General features: G+C 39.9%; 1 protein-coding gene across 5 annotated transcripts in view; it reads right to left on the bottom strand.

Moving 5' to 3' along the window:
- Nucleotides 1-17,950, bottom strand: part of erc2 (ELKS/RAB6-interacting/CAST family member 2) — a 62,620-nt gene that overhangs the window by 28,253 nt on the left and 16,417 nt on the right. For 3 of the 5 annotated variants that reach the window (XR_007035419.1, XR_007035421.1, XM_047347591.1), the window contains exons 3-8: nt 17,586-17,609; nt 11,675-12,109; nt 11,344-11,418; nt 7,715-7,870; nt 4,287-4,454; nt 735-902 (exon numbers count right to left, since the gene is read on the bottom strand). Coding sequence is in view for 1 of the 5 variants with exons in the window: in XM_047347591.1 (XP_047203547.1) it covers nt 735-902; nt 4,287-4,454; nt 7,715-7,870; nt 11,344-11,418; nt 11,675-12,109; nt 17,586-17,609 (1,026 nt within the window). In the remaining 4 variants the exon portion in view is untranslated. The remainder of the gene's footprint in view (nt 1-734; nt 903-4,286; nt 4,455-7,714; nt 7,871-11,343; nt 11,419-11,674; nt 12,110-17,585; nt 17,610-17,950) is intronic. The other 2 variants (XR_007035420.1, XR_007035422.1) reach the window with 1 other exon arrangement.

Raw genomic sequence — 17,950 nt, 5'->3', positions numbered from 1 at the left:
TCTTTTTTGTTCAGATATTAAGTAACAATAATTGCAATATAGTGGCAGATTTAACAATGACATTACATCATTCTTGATAAATGAAGTCTGATCATTTTTAAATTTCAATCATTTCTCTTTATCTTCAGTGAATCAGTATCAGTCCACCATCTTTTATACCCCATAGCTGTGCATTAAAAACATATTAATCACCTACTGATTCAGAAAATTCTTGCCAAACGTGACAATGAGATGTTCTTAAACAACAAATGTTGGAAGAAAGGTTGAGCTAAAACCCCAGCTTTGTGAACTCCGCCTTTAGATTTTACAACAGCCCAAAAATTCAGATAAAAGCAGAACATAAAAAGGAGAATTAGTGAGCAGGTAAGACTGTATCAGGATTTATAGCATACATGCACACGTCCTAAAGCAAAGTTGGTACACATTTCTTCTTGTTTTTTTCTACCCCTCTCGAGAAACACCCTCACTCTGTGACAGAAGGTGTAAGCACTCTGCTTTGTATTTTCATTGAGTAACTTTTTTTAGTTCTGGAAACAATAATCTTACTAAACATTTAATTGAATCACTGTTTGTTTGAAATTTCAGATGGCTACTAAAGTTAAATTACATTGTTCACCCACACTCTGCGCTTCAGTGCAGTCAACAGTTTTTATAAGAATATAACATAATTTATTCAGCTGTCTTTCTCAACTTCAACTTTTAAAGAGGGGTGAGGTTTTTGCCTTCCTTCTCACCTTTTTCTGCAGGACATTTATTTTCCTTTCCTTAACCTCGAGCATGTCCTTCATGTCCCTGATCTCTCCAGTGAGAGTTCCCTTCTCCTCTGTCAGGTCCTGCAGCTGCTTCGTTTTCTTGTTCAGGAAGGACTCCTTTTCCTCCAGACGCAGACGTAGAGCATCCACCTGAAGAATGGCACATCCACAAATAGTTTAGTAAAAGTTAAAGTGATATTACCATTGCTTTAAGCAAATATGTGAATTATTGTATTCCATTAATATTTTAGGAGAACTTTGCAATTCTTGTGGCTTTTAAATGCTACTGTGTATTGAGAGAATTTGAGCTTTTTAGTGCATTTAGGAAAGATCTAAGAAATTTGACCTGGAGGTCAGTTAAGACGTCACACGCAGCAAACAACTGCCGGGTTGTTTCTATAAACCAAAAGTTCTGAATTATGCTGTTCGGACAGATGTTGGGTAGTATCAATCAAACATTTGATTAAAAAAAAGGTAGACAGTCTGCTGGGTTTGAGGAAAAAAAGGAGCTCCATCATTTTTCACAGGTTGCCATTTTAAAGTGACAGACCTCAATGAATCTCATCCACAGGATGTGATAATAAAAGATTGGATGGTAAACTTATGTTGTATAATCATATTAATTCAGTTAACGACTTCGATTACACACGAGAATAAGTTAGTTCACTTAAGATAAGTTTTACCTGCTTAGTAGTTAGCACAAGCTACTGTTAACTATGTTCAACATTCAAACTTTGACCACACAACTGGTCATAGTGTCAATGTAGACAAGCAATTTTCAATACACTTCTATACACACCATTAAGCATGACATTGTAACACTACCTAATAAAGTGTTGGCCCCCCTTTTAAGGCCAAAACATCCCTGACCCATTGAGGTGTGGACTGTCAATAGATTTTTGAAAGTGGCATCAAAATGATAGCAGTAGATCTTTAAGGTCCTGTAAGTCACATGGTGGGGCCTCCATCAGTCAAACTTGTTTGTACAACAAATCCTTCAGATGCTTGAATTGGCTGAGATTCCTGTAATTTAAAACTTTTGCTCCGTAAACTATTCCAGAAGCATTTTTTGCTTTGTGACAGAGAAACCTATCCCGCTGAAAGAGGGCACAGCAGACAATATAATTTCCTTCCTGGCTGCTGTGCGATTATACAGCCCCATTTGCAATGAACCGTGATGCAATATTCTTGCACCTTTCAATCAGAATCAGCAATAACTTCTTAAGTATATTAAGCTACAATGTGTTAGATTGGTCCACACAGGTCAGCCTTCACTCCCCATGTGTATTTCTGAACCTTGGTACCATGACCCTGTCGCTGGTTCACCATTGCTGCTTTCTGGGGCAACTGTTGATTGATACTGACCGTTGCGGTCCTGGAACAACCAACATGAGCTGCAGTTCGGAGATGCTGTGACCTAATTGCCTATCCATCACAAATTGGCCCTTGTCAAATATGCTCAAATCCTTATGGAATCCTTATTTTTCTTCTTTCTTCATTCTTTCTTCTTCTGACACGTCAACTTTGAGGAAAACCTGATCAGTAAGTGTTCAATATATCCCAGCCACTAATATGTGCCACGATGGAGAGATAATAAGTAAGCCTTGATGTTAGACATTAGTCGCTTTAAGCACATTATTTGGGTTGATAACCAAACCGCTCTATCATGCTCTATCCATTAAAACTAAAACAAAATTTTGTGCAACTATAACTGGTTCTGTTAGCACCTTGTGGAAGCATTCTCAGGGCAGGGGTCTAGCTTTTCAGAGCCAGTAGGGAAATACAGGTCCTTCTCAAAAAATTAGCATATTGTGATAAAGTTCATTATTTTCCATAATGTCATGATGAAAATTTAGCATTCATATATTTTAGATTCATTGCACACTAACTGAAATATTTCAGGTCTTTTATTGTCTTAATACGGATGATTTTGGCATACAGCTCATGAAAACCCAAAATTCCTATCTCACAAAATTAGCATATTATTAAAAGGGTCTCTAAACGAGCTATGAACCTAATCATCTGAATCAACGAGTTAACTCTAAACACCTGCAAAAGATTCCTGAGGCCTTTAAAACTCCCAGCCTGGTTCATCACTCAAAACCCCAATCATGGGTAAGACTGCCGACCTGACTGCTGTCCAGAAGGCCACTATTGACACCCTCAAGCAAGAGGGTAAGACACAGAAAGACATTTCTGAACGAATAGGCTGTTCCCAGAGTGCTGTATCAAGGCACCTCAGTGGGAAGTCTGTGGGAAGGAAAAAGTGTGGCAGAAAATGCTGCACAACGAGAAGAGGTGACCGGACCCTGAGGAAGATAGTGGAGAAGGGCCGATTCCAGACCTTGGGGGACCTGCGGAAGCAGTGGACTGAGTCTGGAGTAGAAACATCCAGAGCCACCGTGCACAGGCGTGTGCAGGAAATGGGCTACAGGCGCCGCATTCCCCAGACCTGGGCTACAGAGAAGCAGCACTGGACTGTTGCTCAGTGGTCCAAAGTACTTTTTTCAGATGAAAGCAAATTCTGCATATCATTCGGAAATCAAGGTGCCAGAGTCTGGAGGAAGATTGGGGAGAAGGAAATGCCAAAATGCCAGAAGTCCAGTGTCAAGTACCCACAGTCAGTGATGGTCTGGGGTGCCGTGTCAGCTGCTGGTGTTGGTCCACTGTGTTTTATCAAGGGCAGGGTCAATGGAGCTAGCTATCAGGAGATTTTGGAGCACTTCATGCTTCCATCTGCTGAAAAGCTTTATGGAGATGAAGATTTCATTTTTCAGCATGACCTGGCACCTGCTCACAGTGCCAAAACCACTGGTAAATGGTTTACTGACCATGGTATCACTGTGCTCAATTGGCCTGCCAACTCTCCTGACCTGAACCCCATAGAGAATCTGTGGGATATTGTGAAGAAAACGTTGAGAGACTCAAGACCCCACACTCTGGATGAGCTAAAGGCCGCTATCGAAGCATCCTGGGCCTCCATAAGACCTCAGCAGTGCCACAGGCTGATTGCCTCCATGCCACGCCGCATTGAAGCAGTCATTTCTGCCAAAGGATTCCCGACCAAGTATTGAGTGCATAACTGTGCATGACTATTTGAAGGTTGACGTTTTTTGTATTAAAAACACTTTTCTTTTATTGGTCGGATGAAATATGCTAATTTTGTGAGATTGGAATTTTGGGTTTTCATGAGCTGTATGCCAAAATCATCCGTATTAAGACAATAAAAGACCTGAAATATTTCAGTTAGTGTGCAATGAATCTAAAATATATTAATGTTAAATTTTCATCATGTCATTATGGAAAATAATGAACTTCATCACAATATGCTAATTTTTTGAGAAGGACCTGTAGAGGAGACAAATTTAGGAAGACACTATTCATTAAACTCTGATACTAATGTTTCTCTTTGATTACTGTACAAATAATTGTACCTGAAATAAAAGCAACAGATGATGTCTTTCCTGTATAAAAATCTGAATGTTTCCTGCTTTGTTAGTTGGCAAACAAATTAAGTTTTTTTTTTTGCATTACCTCTGTTTGCAGAATGGCAGCACGTTGCTCTTTGGCAGTGAGAGACTCTTTGAGCACCTCAATATGCTGTTTGCAGTCCGAGTTCTGGTTGTTGAGGGTCTCTAGCTTTGTTTGCAGAGCAAGCAGCTCTGACTCTTTCTTTGATAGTTCCTGCTTCAGTTGGTCAATCTGTACAATACACAAAAAATAACCTCTTAATTCCATAACTGACCCAAAATGTCAGCAATAAGATATTTTTACCAGCACATTACCCACGTTTCTGTGTGAAACTTGGGGAACAGTGAGCTATTCATTGGACCACTATCCTCATCAAAGCTCATTAAAAATACATTTTGGGCTGACTCCCCTCCATTTTTCATGTATTATACATTGTCCCTATTCATGATTGATGAAAAGAGGTTTAAAAATAGAGCAACAAACTGTGACGGCTCTGTGACTACTTGTGTTTTATGGAGACCTCTTTGTAAATACAATCTGAAACCTCTAAAGAGACACTGGAGCAGCACAGGACCATCGACTAGTGCTGGTCATTAAACTCCCTTCACCATTTCATACCCTTGTAGTTTTGGTCATTTCATGTCAGAAACAGTAAAAATGAAGCCTTCCACTACAGTAAATGTTGTACACCAATTTGTACCCACCAGGAAAACGTTTGAAAGTCTCCTTGAGTTATTTTGGTTTGACAATCTATAGATGTCAGCAGTTTTATAAGAGGTTAAAAATCAAAATAACTTAAAACAGAGTGAAAAACAGTTTTCAATATACATTATATTACATTATAAGATTTGAACAGTTTTGGGCTGCAAGGTGCAGTTGCATCAGGGAGGTCCACGGTTTGAATCCCAGCCTGGGGTATTTTTGCCGGGAGTTTGCATGTTCTCCTTGTGTATGTGTGGGTTCTTTCTTGGTACTCCTCCTTCTTCCTATAGTCCAAAAACATGACTCTTATGTTACTACATAGATTTTGCACAAACCGTTTAATAGGTTATCTAATGTAACATATACACTCCTATTACATACTAAATATGTATATAATATGGGGTCGCTGTGCCGGTCCGTTGTGGTGAAGAGAGAGCTGAGCCAAAAAGCGAAGCTCTCGATTTACCATTTGGTCTACGTTCCTACCCTCACCTATGGCCATGAACTTTGGGTCATGACCGAAAGAACGAGATCCCGGATACAAGCAGCTGAAATGAGTTTCCTCCGTAGGGTGGCCGGGCACTCCCTTAGAGATAGGGTGAGGAGCTCGGCCATCCGGGAGGGGCTCGGAGTAGAGCCGCTGCTCCTCCACATCGAGAGGAGCCAGTTGAGGTGGCTCGGGCATCTATACCGGATGCCTCCTGGACGCCTTCCTCGGGAGGTGTTCCAGGCACGTCCCACCGGGAGGAGGCCCAGGGGACGGCCCAGGACACGCTGGAGGGACTATGTCTCTCGGCTGGCCTGGGAACGCCTTGGGCTCCCCCCGGAGGAGCTGGAGGAGGTGTCTGGGGAGAGGGACGTCTGGGCGTCTCTGCTGAATTTGCTGCCCCCGCGTCCCGGTCCCGGATAAAACGGAAGACGACGAGTACGAGTACGAGTACGAGTACGAGTACGAGTACATACTGAATATCAGCATGTAAGAATTTAACTTCATGCCACTCCTGATTATTCATCGGGCTGTGGACAACTTGGGCTTAAAGTTGATTTATTTGTGGTGGCCTTGAAATAACTTTACTAACTTCATGTACCACTCGTTAGAAATTTATTTTTTCATCTTTGCCTTAATGTTGGCTGATAAAGAAAAAATGCCTCACCAAATACCTCAGGTAACACTGTGAGCCTCAAAATGTCCGCCATTACAACTATCTTGGGTTGTCAGAGGTTAGTTTACCCTGGGTTACATTTCCGTGTGGGTGGAGCGATCTTACAGTGAGCTTCATGTCACACTAAGTGACCCAAAGTGGCCCGTAGGAGTGAGTGTATGTTTGTATGTTTGTCATCTGTGTCTCTGTGTTGCCCTCTGATGGACTGCTGGAGACAGGACCCCCACCACTCTGCAAGAATAAGGACGGCTGGATGGATATGAGCAGTTTTTAACTCCATAATTCTTAAACAAAAAACTGCTTAGAAAAATAAATAAATGCTTGATCATAACAGTGCATTCGTACAATGGATGTTTGTACACAGGTATGAAATGCAAATAGAAAGGAACGTTAATGTTAATGTAACTGTGTGCATTGAAATGAGGATATGATTTGACGGTAAGATAAACTGACCTGGAGCCACCATCAATACCTGCAACTGTTTCATGTTCTGCCCAAATGTTAAAAATACACATGTAAAATTTGACAATATTCTGTGGCTCTCAAAAGAGTACAAACCCTCTTAAAATCTCATAACAAAACGTTTCAGCAATGCAATATAGTTCAACTAACAATGATATCTATGGCATGCATAAAAAGTCTGATAGTATCTATTACTATCGATTAGTATCTTAAACAAATACTTTTGTTGAAGCATATTTTGACTAAAGTTAGCCATGTCTTATTTGTGAGGGGGTCTATCAGCATCCCACATTTTGACAATATTTGGCTAATTAATCTTTCAAATGTTTCCAAATATACCAGATTGTGAGGAAATATCATTTCCACAGTGAAAAACTGTCAAAAACCTGTTCCATCTGACAAAAAAACCACCCCAGAGCATGATGTTCTCAATATCACCTTTCACTGTGCGTGTGGTGCTATTTTGGTAAATTGAAGTGTTGTTTTTGTGTGAAAAATAAACTTTGAGTAATGGCTCAGAAGCTCAAGTTTTGTTTTATCCTATTGCAGCACACTCTTCTGAAAGGGTTTGGATGTTTTCTTTAGAAGAAAGGAATTGTAAATTGAATTAAAAAGTGATCCAACTAAGAATTAGTTTAAGGGTGAATGTGCACAATTTGTACAACCAGATTATTGGAGCTTTCCATTGCTTTACATGCTTTCTCCAATAAATTAGCTTTTCACTTCAACTGTACAGATGTGTGCCATATTATATGAAGGAAACGTTTTAAAATTATTTATCAAAGTCTGTTTGTTGACATCACATAAATCTGCCATTGTAACAAGGGCTTGGTCACTTTCAAGAGTTACTCTGATAGTTTAAGCATGTTGACTTATATTTTGACGTTCGCTGTGGTGAGAGTCATAATAAGACCATTTTGTTTGTTTCCTTTTTGAATTTGTTGTGACCAGTTCTCAAATGTGCAAATAAAAAAAAAAAAGAACAAAACAACAGGTTAAAAAGTTTCCATCATTAAAAGCAAAGCAAGCATTTTCATATAACAGTTCAGCAAAGTCTCTGTGTGTGCAATTAGGGACCATCATCTAAGCTGAACTTAAAAAACAGCAGAGACACACTGATTAAAGTACAATTTTCTTTCTGAACCACGTGCATATGGCCTCTACCTTGGTCTTCATAAACTTGGAGTGGTTCTTGTAGACCTCCATCTGTTTTATCTCCTCCTCTCGGTCCTCTGTGTTTAGTAAGCTGTTCGCCTTCAGCATCTGGATCTCATCCTCCAGATCTCGAATATTACGTTCCAGAGAGGCGATTTTGGTATCCTGCACACAAATACGCGAAGGAGACACACCTCAAAACCGCGACCAGCATTTCCGCTAGTCGCATCTTGCAAATAAATTTGAACTACAGACAAAAGTCCAGGAATAAATCTGAAGACTGAAAGCAACCAAAACAATTTGGACAGACAGAGAGACAGAAGAGGGGTAAAATGAGGAGATGCAGCGAGATTAAGAGTGAACGGAAGAAGCTCTTTGGTTTGTCTCGGAACAACTGCAGTATCTATCGGTGAAATCAAAAGCTTTCTACCCAGCTCTTTGCAGTGGCTCAAAGGATTAATCACCATTGGGAAATACTGAGTACACATCCAGCACAGACTGATCCTTCAGAAAGAGAGAGAGGCGCGCAATAATAAAAACAAGAAAAAGTAACAAGCTCTAGCTTCAGCTGTGGAGGCTCACAGATAAATGCAGAATCAAGTCTCTGGTCTGCGGCTGAGAGACTAGCTTTAGCTTCACGGATTTTTAAATAAATAATACTACGTCTTTAGGATTAGCCATGGTTCATCTCCTTCTCCAGCAGACCATAGAGCAACCTAGCTTCTTCCTCCTTTCTCTCTTTTTTAATATCCTCCTTCGCTTTTCTTTGTGAACTTGTGAACTTATAGCCATTAGCAGGGTCAGCCACAGCCCTCTGCAGAACAACATGGGTGATGAGTTGTAATGAGAAATGAAGGATTGGGAGTTTAACATCAATGCATGGAGCTCCGCTCGTATGCATGCACTTCGCCCTGCTGCTGCATCTCACCTTACAAGAAGAACATCAATGAAGTGACAATTCTGCAACAGACATGAGGCGCCGTACCTTCAGAGAAGAGTGATTTTATTCCACGGACCTGGTCAGTAAATTGTGCTCATTATCTGTCCCTGCATCTGTACATTCCTCTGTCTCTCCATCTCCCTGCATACTGGCCTCTCACTGTCATAAACAACCACACCTGTTTCCATGGCAGCAGCAGGCAGGCTATATACGGTGCACCGTCGCTGGTGAGTGAGGAGGAAGAGAAGGCGGGAGGGATGGAGAAGAGGAGGAGGGAGGGAGGGAGGTAGGATTATTCGTGCTTCCATCAGCATCAACAGAGAATGGGAGAGAGGAGAGAAGCAGGGTCTTCCTCCACAGCAAAGGAGAAAGAGGAGGAGGCGGGACTTCCCTCACCCTGTATGATAATCAACAGGGTACAGAGCGCCCTGAAGTCACATGACCGGGCTGTGTGAGGCTGGGCCGGGGCAGCTGAGAGAGAGGGGCTGTGTCAGCTCAGCGATGATGTCATGATTTATTTTGAGGAAGTGATGTCAGGCCTCTGCAGTGGGACTGGGGGTGTCTACAGCAGTTCAGAAGCAGGATGGCCCTGATATTCTCGACAGCGATATTAAATACCTTTCTTTAGCTCCATTTTATCATTTACTGCAACTGTGCTTAGCAGTCAAATTCTGATTCATGTAATTCAATTAATGAACTTTAGCTCAAGGACAAAATTTGTTGTGGGTGGACACATAAAACTGTTATGTCCTCCTATATATTATATAACATGTTTACCTTAATCCCAATAAAATTGCTATTTAAAAGCTAAGCAACTGGGCCTTGCGCACCAGTTCACACCCCAGAAACGTTTTCAGGTTTTGTCTTGTTACAACCACAAAATTTAATTCATTTTATTTTAAGTTGGGATTTTATGTTATACCATATGTTTTTTTATTTTAATTTAATTTTAATTTTATGTTATACCATAACATTGTAGAACATAATTAGGAAGTGAAAGGAAAATAATAGTTTTCAACAATAAAAAAAAAATAAACAATCAAAATATGTAGCATGCATTTGTATTCAGCTCTCTTGAGTAAATACTTGCAGGACCATATTGGTGAAATTCTCACTGCAAGTCTTTTGGTGTATGGCTCTGCCAGCTATGTACATCTAGACACTGAAATGTTTGTACATTATTGTTTGCTAAATAGCTCAAGCTCTGCCAGATTGTATGGAGTGCATTGGTAGATAGGATTTTTCAAATATTGCCACAGGTTCTCATTTGGATTGAGGTCTGGACTTTGACAGGGCCATTTTAACTCACAGATATGCTTTAATCTGAATTGTTTAATTGTTGCTCTTGTTGTATGTTTAGGGTCATCATGCTGGAAGGTGAACCTCCGCCCCACGTTTTTGCAGACTTCCCATTTATGAAAACCATTTCCATAACATGATGCTGCCACCACCATACTTCACTCTGGGTAAGGTGTGTTCAGGGCAATGTGCAGTATTAGTTTTGCCACACATTGCATTTAGTTTACTGCCTAAAGGTTAGGTTTCGGTCTCATCTGACCAGAGCACCTTCTTCCACATGTTTGCTGTGTCCCCCTACATGACGTGTGGTAAAACCTTAAATCGAACTTCTTAATGCTTTCTTTCAACAATAACCTTCATCTTGCCACTGTTCCATAAGACCCGACTTGAACAACTAAAAGTTGTCCTTGTGGGATATTTTCCCAGCTGTGCTGTGGAGCTCTCTCTGCTGTGTTCCTTGGTTGTCATGTTCATCAAAGTTCTCTAATAAACCTCTGAGACATTCAAAGAACAGGTGTACTTATACTCTATTTATGAATAGGGTGACTTCTTAAGGTAGCACTGGATTTTATTTAGTGGTATCAGAATAAAGGGGGCTTAATACACATGCACCCAACATTTTTAGATTTTTTTATTGTAGAAACCTTTTAAAACCATTTGCTGTTTACTCTACTTCAAAAACTACCATGTGTTGGTCTGTCACAATAGAATACTAAAGCATTTGGTTGCAACCTTACAAACCTTACAAAAATAGTTTAACAGATATGAATATGTTAGCAAGCCTCTGCATGAAACATTTACTCTTCTTTAGGTTCCAGTGCTTTACGAAGCCCATTTAGATTAACATTACTTCCAAACGGTTCAGTCCCAATGTTTAATTCAAGGTATGCAATGTCAAAAAACATACTAAGCTCTAACATTCTCAAACATACTAAGGAGCTCTAGACATCCTCCAAAAAACCTAGAGGGAAAATTTGTATATTAATGTCAACAGCTCTTGCTGAGGCAAAGTTTGCTGTGTGTTTGCAGACAGCCATGAGAGGAGCGAATTTTGAAAAAAAAGAACTCATGAGCTGTCAAGAAACATTTTTTTGTTTCAGTTTAATGCACGCCTCTTCAACAAACCAAACAGGATGAAATGTTGACTCTTGTTCAAGTCAGCACAAAAGCTTTGAAAGCTGATACAGGGCCGTTCCACGTGTGAGAATGGGAGACAGAGAGATGTGACAGTGGGCTGACGATTGACTCAGCTGCAGCAAATCGCAGTGACAATAGATCCAGCAGAACACACATCAGCAAAAGCCTCAGTGAGAAAATGGAAGACTTGTGAATGGAAGCACATGAATGTACATTTGCTTTCATACAAAAGGTGTGCTGCTGTGTGCAGTCAAGTTCTTACTTTCATCTCTATGATGGTTTGCAAGGCCTTGGTTTTGCTTGGGTCCTGGTGAAGCTGATTTCTTCTGTGCAGTTCCTTTTAGAAAACAAAAAAATACATATATATATAAATATATATATATAGTTTCTAACTTATTCTGTAACAACAGCAATAGGATAAAAAGGATAGAAATAATCACAAAATATGTGCTCTGCAGTTTTTGTCCATACATTAAATAATCAATGTAAGGAGCAGACAAGAGTTCACTGAATATGATACTCAGCACTGCCATCTAGTGACAACCAAATAAAAGACACATCTTAATTTTCAAATACTTTTTGGTCAAAGGTACCTCTCGCAAATGGATATTTTCCTTCTCCTTCTGATCCAGAATTACTTCCAGATGTCCAAGCTGGGCTTCAGCTTCTGCAATGCGCCTGGCTCTCTCTTGCTCTTCCTCCTCGGAGGCCCTGCCTGGCCCCGGAGGCAGTCCCTTGCTTTGCAGCATCTCTAGCAGCTTCTTAATGGACTCATCCCTGGCACCGAGCGTTTGTTTTTGGGTCTCTATTCTTAGCTCCATCTCTTCCAGGGTTTTTCTGAGCAGGAAGAGCTCCTTGGCCTGCCTGTCGTGCTCGGCTTGAAGTCGGCGGAAGTTCTCCTCTGTCAGCTCAATGGTGGTGAAATGTTCTGAGCCAGATCGGTTCCCACTCTCCTGCTGAAGCAGGTGGTTGAGGTCTCTCTGTGTGTGCAGTTCGTCCTGCAGAGCCTGGATGGTCATTTGGAGATGCTGCAGAAGACATGGACAGATATGGATGTATACACAGACCGAACACATTTAGGAATAAAAACAAAATTCAGTATCATTGTTTTTTTTCTAAATTAACATCAAGATACAATAACAAATATATCGTCATGGGAAGACCTTACCCATGACACACCAATACTTACATTAGCGCATCTTTACAAACTGATTTGAAAGAATTGGCTCTGTTTACCTAAAGCAATTAGTATTTCTATTAAAAGCCAGTGTTAAGCAGAATGTCCTGCAACACAGTAGATTTTATTTACCATTTGACATATATCCTAAGACACCTGGACACAAATGATGTTTCAAACCTCTATAGGCAGCTCTCAATTGAACTCAAACTTTTAAATAAACTTCAATAAGTAACAATGTCCATATGTTGTAGAGCGAAAAAGTCCAAGATGTGGATGTTAGTGAATATGTCTCTTAATGATGAAAGATCACAAAAATATCTAAATACAGATAGGTGACAAATTAAAGAAAGGGCTGAATTTAATAAGTGCAGAGGCAGGATAGATGTGGAGATAAATTTATCCACTACTATTCAGTCATGATTTTCATGGTTGTTTTTCAATGACACAAAGAAAAAGATTACTGGTGCATTTGATGGAAGGAGCCTCAGGAACAGTCAAACCGAGTGGTAAAACTACTATTGCAACATCTGCATTCAGGGAAAGATGTCAGTTTAAATTTGGTAAAAGCTTTGATCAACAATGCTCAGTTAATGGCATTACTGTGACACAATGATAAAAATGTAAGAACTCTTCCTCAGGTGATTTAGGGAGTCTTGTAAAGATTGCCAATATTGTCAACATAACCATTAAGTCCACAATTAACAGAAAGTGTTATTTATTTGTATGGCTTTGTTGACCATAAAACTGCAAAAAGGAACACACAATAAAAACTCACCACTATTTATCAAGTACACTCTGCTGGGACTGGACCAGACCCTCTTTACCTTCATAGTTGGCCTTTTTATTTATTTATACAGTATGTAGTATAAATTCAACAAGGTGTCAGAAGCATTCTTCAAGAAGGTTACACCATATTGACATCATAGCATCACGCAGTTGCTGCAGATTTGTCGGTTGCATGTCTATGTTGTGTCTCTCACATTTCACCACATCCCAAAGGTTCTCTCTTGACTGGTGACTGTGGATGCTGTTGGAGTAACTTACTCTCCTGTTCAAGAAACTAGTTTAAGATGTTTTGATCTTTGTGGCATGTTGGCATGATACAAAGCAGGATGGATTAATGTTGTTTACACCTAATTCTGACATTACCATCTGAATTGTATTATTTGCTGTTATTTCAGCTTTTAACTTTGTTCTCTTTTCTCTTCCTAGAAGCTACACCTGGCCTGACTCTGTATCTACCTGTGACACCTTTCTGGAGAGGGGCATCGTCCAAGCTTCTGCTGGCAACAACTTAATGCTCACCCTCTACCGATGATCCACATAGCCCTGTCTTTTAGTGTTTAACCCTTTCTCTCTCCTAGACATGGAAATTGACTGAGCTTTTATTGTGACTAACTCTATGTGCTCTCTTTCAGACTCTAACCTTTAAAACTGGCTCAGAGTTTATCTGTTCTTTCTTTCTAGGTGAAACAACTAAAGGAGCTACATCCATTAACATTTACTTTTCCTTCCCATAGAAAGTACTCCTGGATCAGGGCTTCTTTGTTCTCTTTGTGTCTCTGCTCTGTTCTCTCTAACCCCCAGTCGGTCGTGGCAGATGGCCGCTCACACTGAGCCTGGTTCTGCTGGAGGTTTCTTCCTGTTAAAAGGGACTTTTTCCTCTCCGCTGTTGCTACATGCACGCTCAGTATGAGGGATTGCTGCAAAGTCAACGCCAGTGACTGTCCACTGTCTCTACATGCTCATCCAGGAGGAGGGAATGCTGCAAGTCACTGACTGGATGCAATCTGCTGGGTTTCCTTAGACAGAAAAACTTTTTATCCAATTTGAATAAATAACTGAATCTGACTGCACTGTTCAATGATTAGGATTAATTGGAATGTATGAACCTGACTTTTGTGAAGTGCCTTGACACAACATGTGTTGTGAATTGGTGCTATATAAATAAACTGAATTGAATTGAATTGAATGTTGACGCTAAACTCACCTAATCAAACCAAACAATGTTTTGCCATCTATTATTGTGTAGGTTTGGTGAATCTGTTTGATTTGTAGCCTCAGTTTCCTGTCCTTAACTAACAGGAGTGGAACCTGGTTTGGTGGTTGGGTATAGTGCCTTAAAATGTTATTCCAGAAAATCTAGTTGTAATGCCTGGTTGATTGAGCTGCTGTTGCCTTTCTATCATCTTTTTCCTTTGACCTCTGACATTAACATCAAATTTTAGCTGAAACCCCTGCTGTGGGGCTGCACGGTGGCACAGTTGGTAGCACTGTTGCCTTGCAGCAAGAAGGTCCTGGGTTCAATTCCTGACCTGGGGTCTTTCTGCATGGAGATTGCATGTTCTCCCTGTGCATGCGTGGATTCTCACCGGGTACTCCAGCTTCCTCCCACAGTCCAAAGACATGCCTGTTAGGTTAATTGGTCACTCTAAATTGTCCTTAGGTGTGTGTGTGTGCATGGTTGTTTGTGTGTTGCCCTGTGATGGACTGGCAACCTGTCCAGGGTGTACCCGGCCTCTCGCCCATAGACTGCTGGAGATATGCACCAGCTTCCCCATGACCCACTATGGAATAAGCAGTAGAAAATGACTGACTGACTGACCCCTGGTGTGCATGGGATATTTTATCATTTTTGAAACATTCTCTGTAAACGAGACAGATGATTGTGCATGGATATTCCGTTAGAGTTTCTGAAGGACTCAAACCAACCATCTGGCACCAACAAGCATACCTTGTTCCAAGATATTTTAAACTATTTTCTTCCCTGTTCTGATGCTCAGTTTCAAATTCATCAAGTCGTCTTCATTACATCTAGCTTCCTAAATGCTGCCATGAGATTGGTTGATTTGCTATTTGTCTTAACTAGCAATCAAACAAGTGTACCTAATAAAGTGTCCAGTGAGGGTATGGGAATGTGATTGGTGGAAAAAAGTTTTGGTCAACTTAGTTTTTAATTGTTCTGTTAAGCTGTTGAATTGTATTTATCAAAAGGACAGTGTAGGGCTGAATGTAGTTGCTAGCGGCTTGGTTACGCAACTAGAATAAAGACTAATTTCAGACTGTCACTGAAAAAGTTTTTATATTTACACTAAAACGCTATAGACACACTTTCTCATTTAATGGTTTTCTTTATGTTCATGACTATTTACATGGTACGTAGATTCTCACTGAACGCATTGAAACTGTGAATGAACACATGGAATTATGTAGCAAACAAAAAAAATGTAAAAGAACTTTAATTATGTTTTATATTTTAGATTCCTTAAAGTAGCCGCCCTTTGCTGTGATGACTGAAATATTAACCTTTGGCTGTCTCTCAATAAACCTCTGGGAAATTCTTTCAAAACTTAGAAAACCATTTCAGGTGACCACCTCATGAAGCTCATGGAGAGAATGCTAAGAGAGCAAAGCAGTAATCAAAGCAAAGAAGAATCTAAAATAAAATAAAAAATGTGAATTTTTCGACACTTTTTGTTTACTACATATCCCTGCGATGGACTGGTGACCTGACTGGGGTGTACCCCGCCTCCCGCCCATAGACTGCTGGAGATGGGCACCAGCTTCCAAGCGACCCACTATGGAAGAAACTATGGAAATGACTGAGGGATTGACTGTTTGCTACATACATCCTGTGTGTTTATTTAGCTGTGTTGCCTTTGGTGAGAATCTACAATGTAAATAGTCATGAAAATAAAGAGACCCAGTAAGTGAGAAGGTGTATTGAAAACCTTTGACCGGTAGTGTATGTTCCAATTCGTTTAAAAAATATTTTTGTTCTTAAGCTATAAGGGGTTATTTAACGAGTATAAACAATGTTGATAAAGTTACCTGATATCAATCTAATTTAACACTCATACAAAAGATGTTTCTTATTTTTTGAGAAAGCTGTAAGAGACTCCTGCATTTGAATTTCACAGACACATGGTGATATTCTGCACCTTCCATTTTTATTTGTGCCATGTTAAAAATGTTTAAAAAGCCTTAAAAGTAACTGATATTTTGTTATAGTAACACAAACAGAACAATTTAGAAATATGTATATTTCATACATTCTAATAAGGTTCTCAATGCCTTTGGAAGAGAAACAAGCTCACAGCATCACAAATCCTCCACCATACCTGACAGTGGGCACAAGGTGCTTTTTCATAGATACATGCTTTGTTTTATTCCAGACCCATCTAGAGTGTTTGTTGCAAAAAAGCCAACTGTTGTTTCCTATCTGGCCATTTATGTTGGCATAAAAAACATGCTACTTGAGTTTTAAGGTAAAGATGAAGCTCATTTTGGGAAACATGAAGAGTTTCACGTAAAAATATGTACACCCTATTTTGTATAGTTGTGTTTATTGGGATGAAGGTGTTTGTTCTACTGCATCACGGAGGGGTATTTTACTTTTGCTGTGATATTAACGTCTTGTTTAACCTCTTTTAGACTATTGTGGGAAAATTGCCTCAAACTGCTTTTGGTCTTTATGCAGACAAGGTGCTGACTGATGCATATTGACCCACTGATTGACTGACACATATCAAGAATCGTAAAACTATGGTGACAGACCAGAAGGGATTGTGTAGACACTTATGTTGTAGTTCAGTTTCACAGCCCTGTTAATATAATCTACATACCTGAGAATGGATAATGTGTTTAGTGACTATTATACCCAATTATTTATGCTATAAGATCTTTTTTATAAAGCTGTAAATAAATTCAGGCAGCACAGGGGTCAATTTCTTATCCAACTTAGGTGGCTAAATAATCATTGGCTTATTTAATGGTAAAAAAAAAAATTGCCTAGATGAGACTCAGGCTTTGATTTAAGGGGTTTTACCCACATTTACCAGGGGGTGTTATAGGGTTATAGGGCACTGTAAAACGTTATCCTGTAACACTTCATGTTGTTTACCCTTTTATTTAATATCTCACCCATGCTTATTTTATTTTTCCTCCAACAGAGTGGAAGAGGAAGAGAAATAGAGATCCATCCATGTACAAAAAATGACCCACTTAGGTTTTTAGAGAACAGAAAAGGCATTTTCTCCTGAAACCATCCACCTTCCCAGGCCTTAGTCGTATGGTTAATATTCTTACAGTGGCACAGAGCACCAACATCACTTTCTGTTTTTCCAGCCTTTGTGTTGAAACATGTAAGGGTATGAGGGGCAAGGGAGCAACTGAGGGGCTGAGGGGAAATAATTCAGTTCTTCAAGGAGGTCAAGGGGTTCAGAGAAAAGGGGCTTGTCAGGTATCTGGAAAGAAAATACACAGCACACGAAAGGTGACTCTATGTTGTGCACACAGCACACGGTGCAAACATAGGGACAAACCTTGGTTCTCCTGGCATCCAGCAGCTGCAGAGCATGAACAGAATGAACAGAAAAACAGATGTGTGGTGAAAACAGAGCGTCAGAGCTTGATGCAACAGAAACGGATGATCAACACAAAGCACAAATCTTAAATGAGACCTGCTGGTTTATCAACCTTGTAGTCAGTAAAGAAAATGTATAACCAAACATTTTTTAGACAACTTTTAGTCTTGTTACAGCAAGAAAAATAACAAAATAAACTTTTTAAATGATTACCCCAACTTAACCCAGGTTAATGGTTGCCAATAGATTTAATAGAGTAGGGTATTGGATTTTTCTTCCAAAAACAAGTCAAAAGATCTGCCGGAATAAAGATTCCTCATGTA

Source organism: Girardinichthys multiradiatus, chromosome 20 (assembly GCF_021462225.1).
Source record: "Girardinichthys multiradiatus isolate DD_20200921_A chromosome 20, DD_fGirMul_XY1, whole genome shotgun sequence".
NCBI classification, from domain to species: domain Eukaryota; kingdom Metazoa; phylum Chordata; class Actinopteri; order Cyprinodontiformes; family Goodeidae; genus Girardinichthys; species Girardinichthys multiradiatus.
The sequence above is the reverse complement of the archived record's forward strand: the minus strand, read 5'-3'. Positions and strand labels throughout refer to the sequence as shown.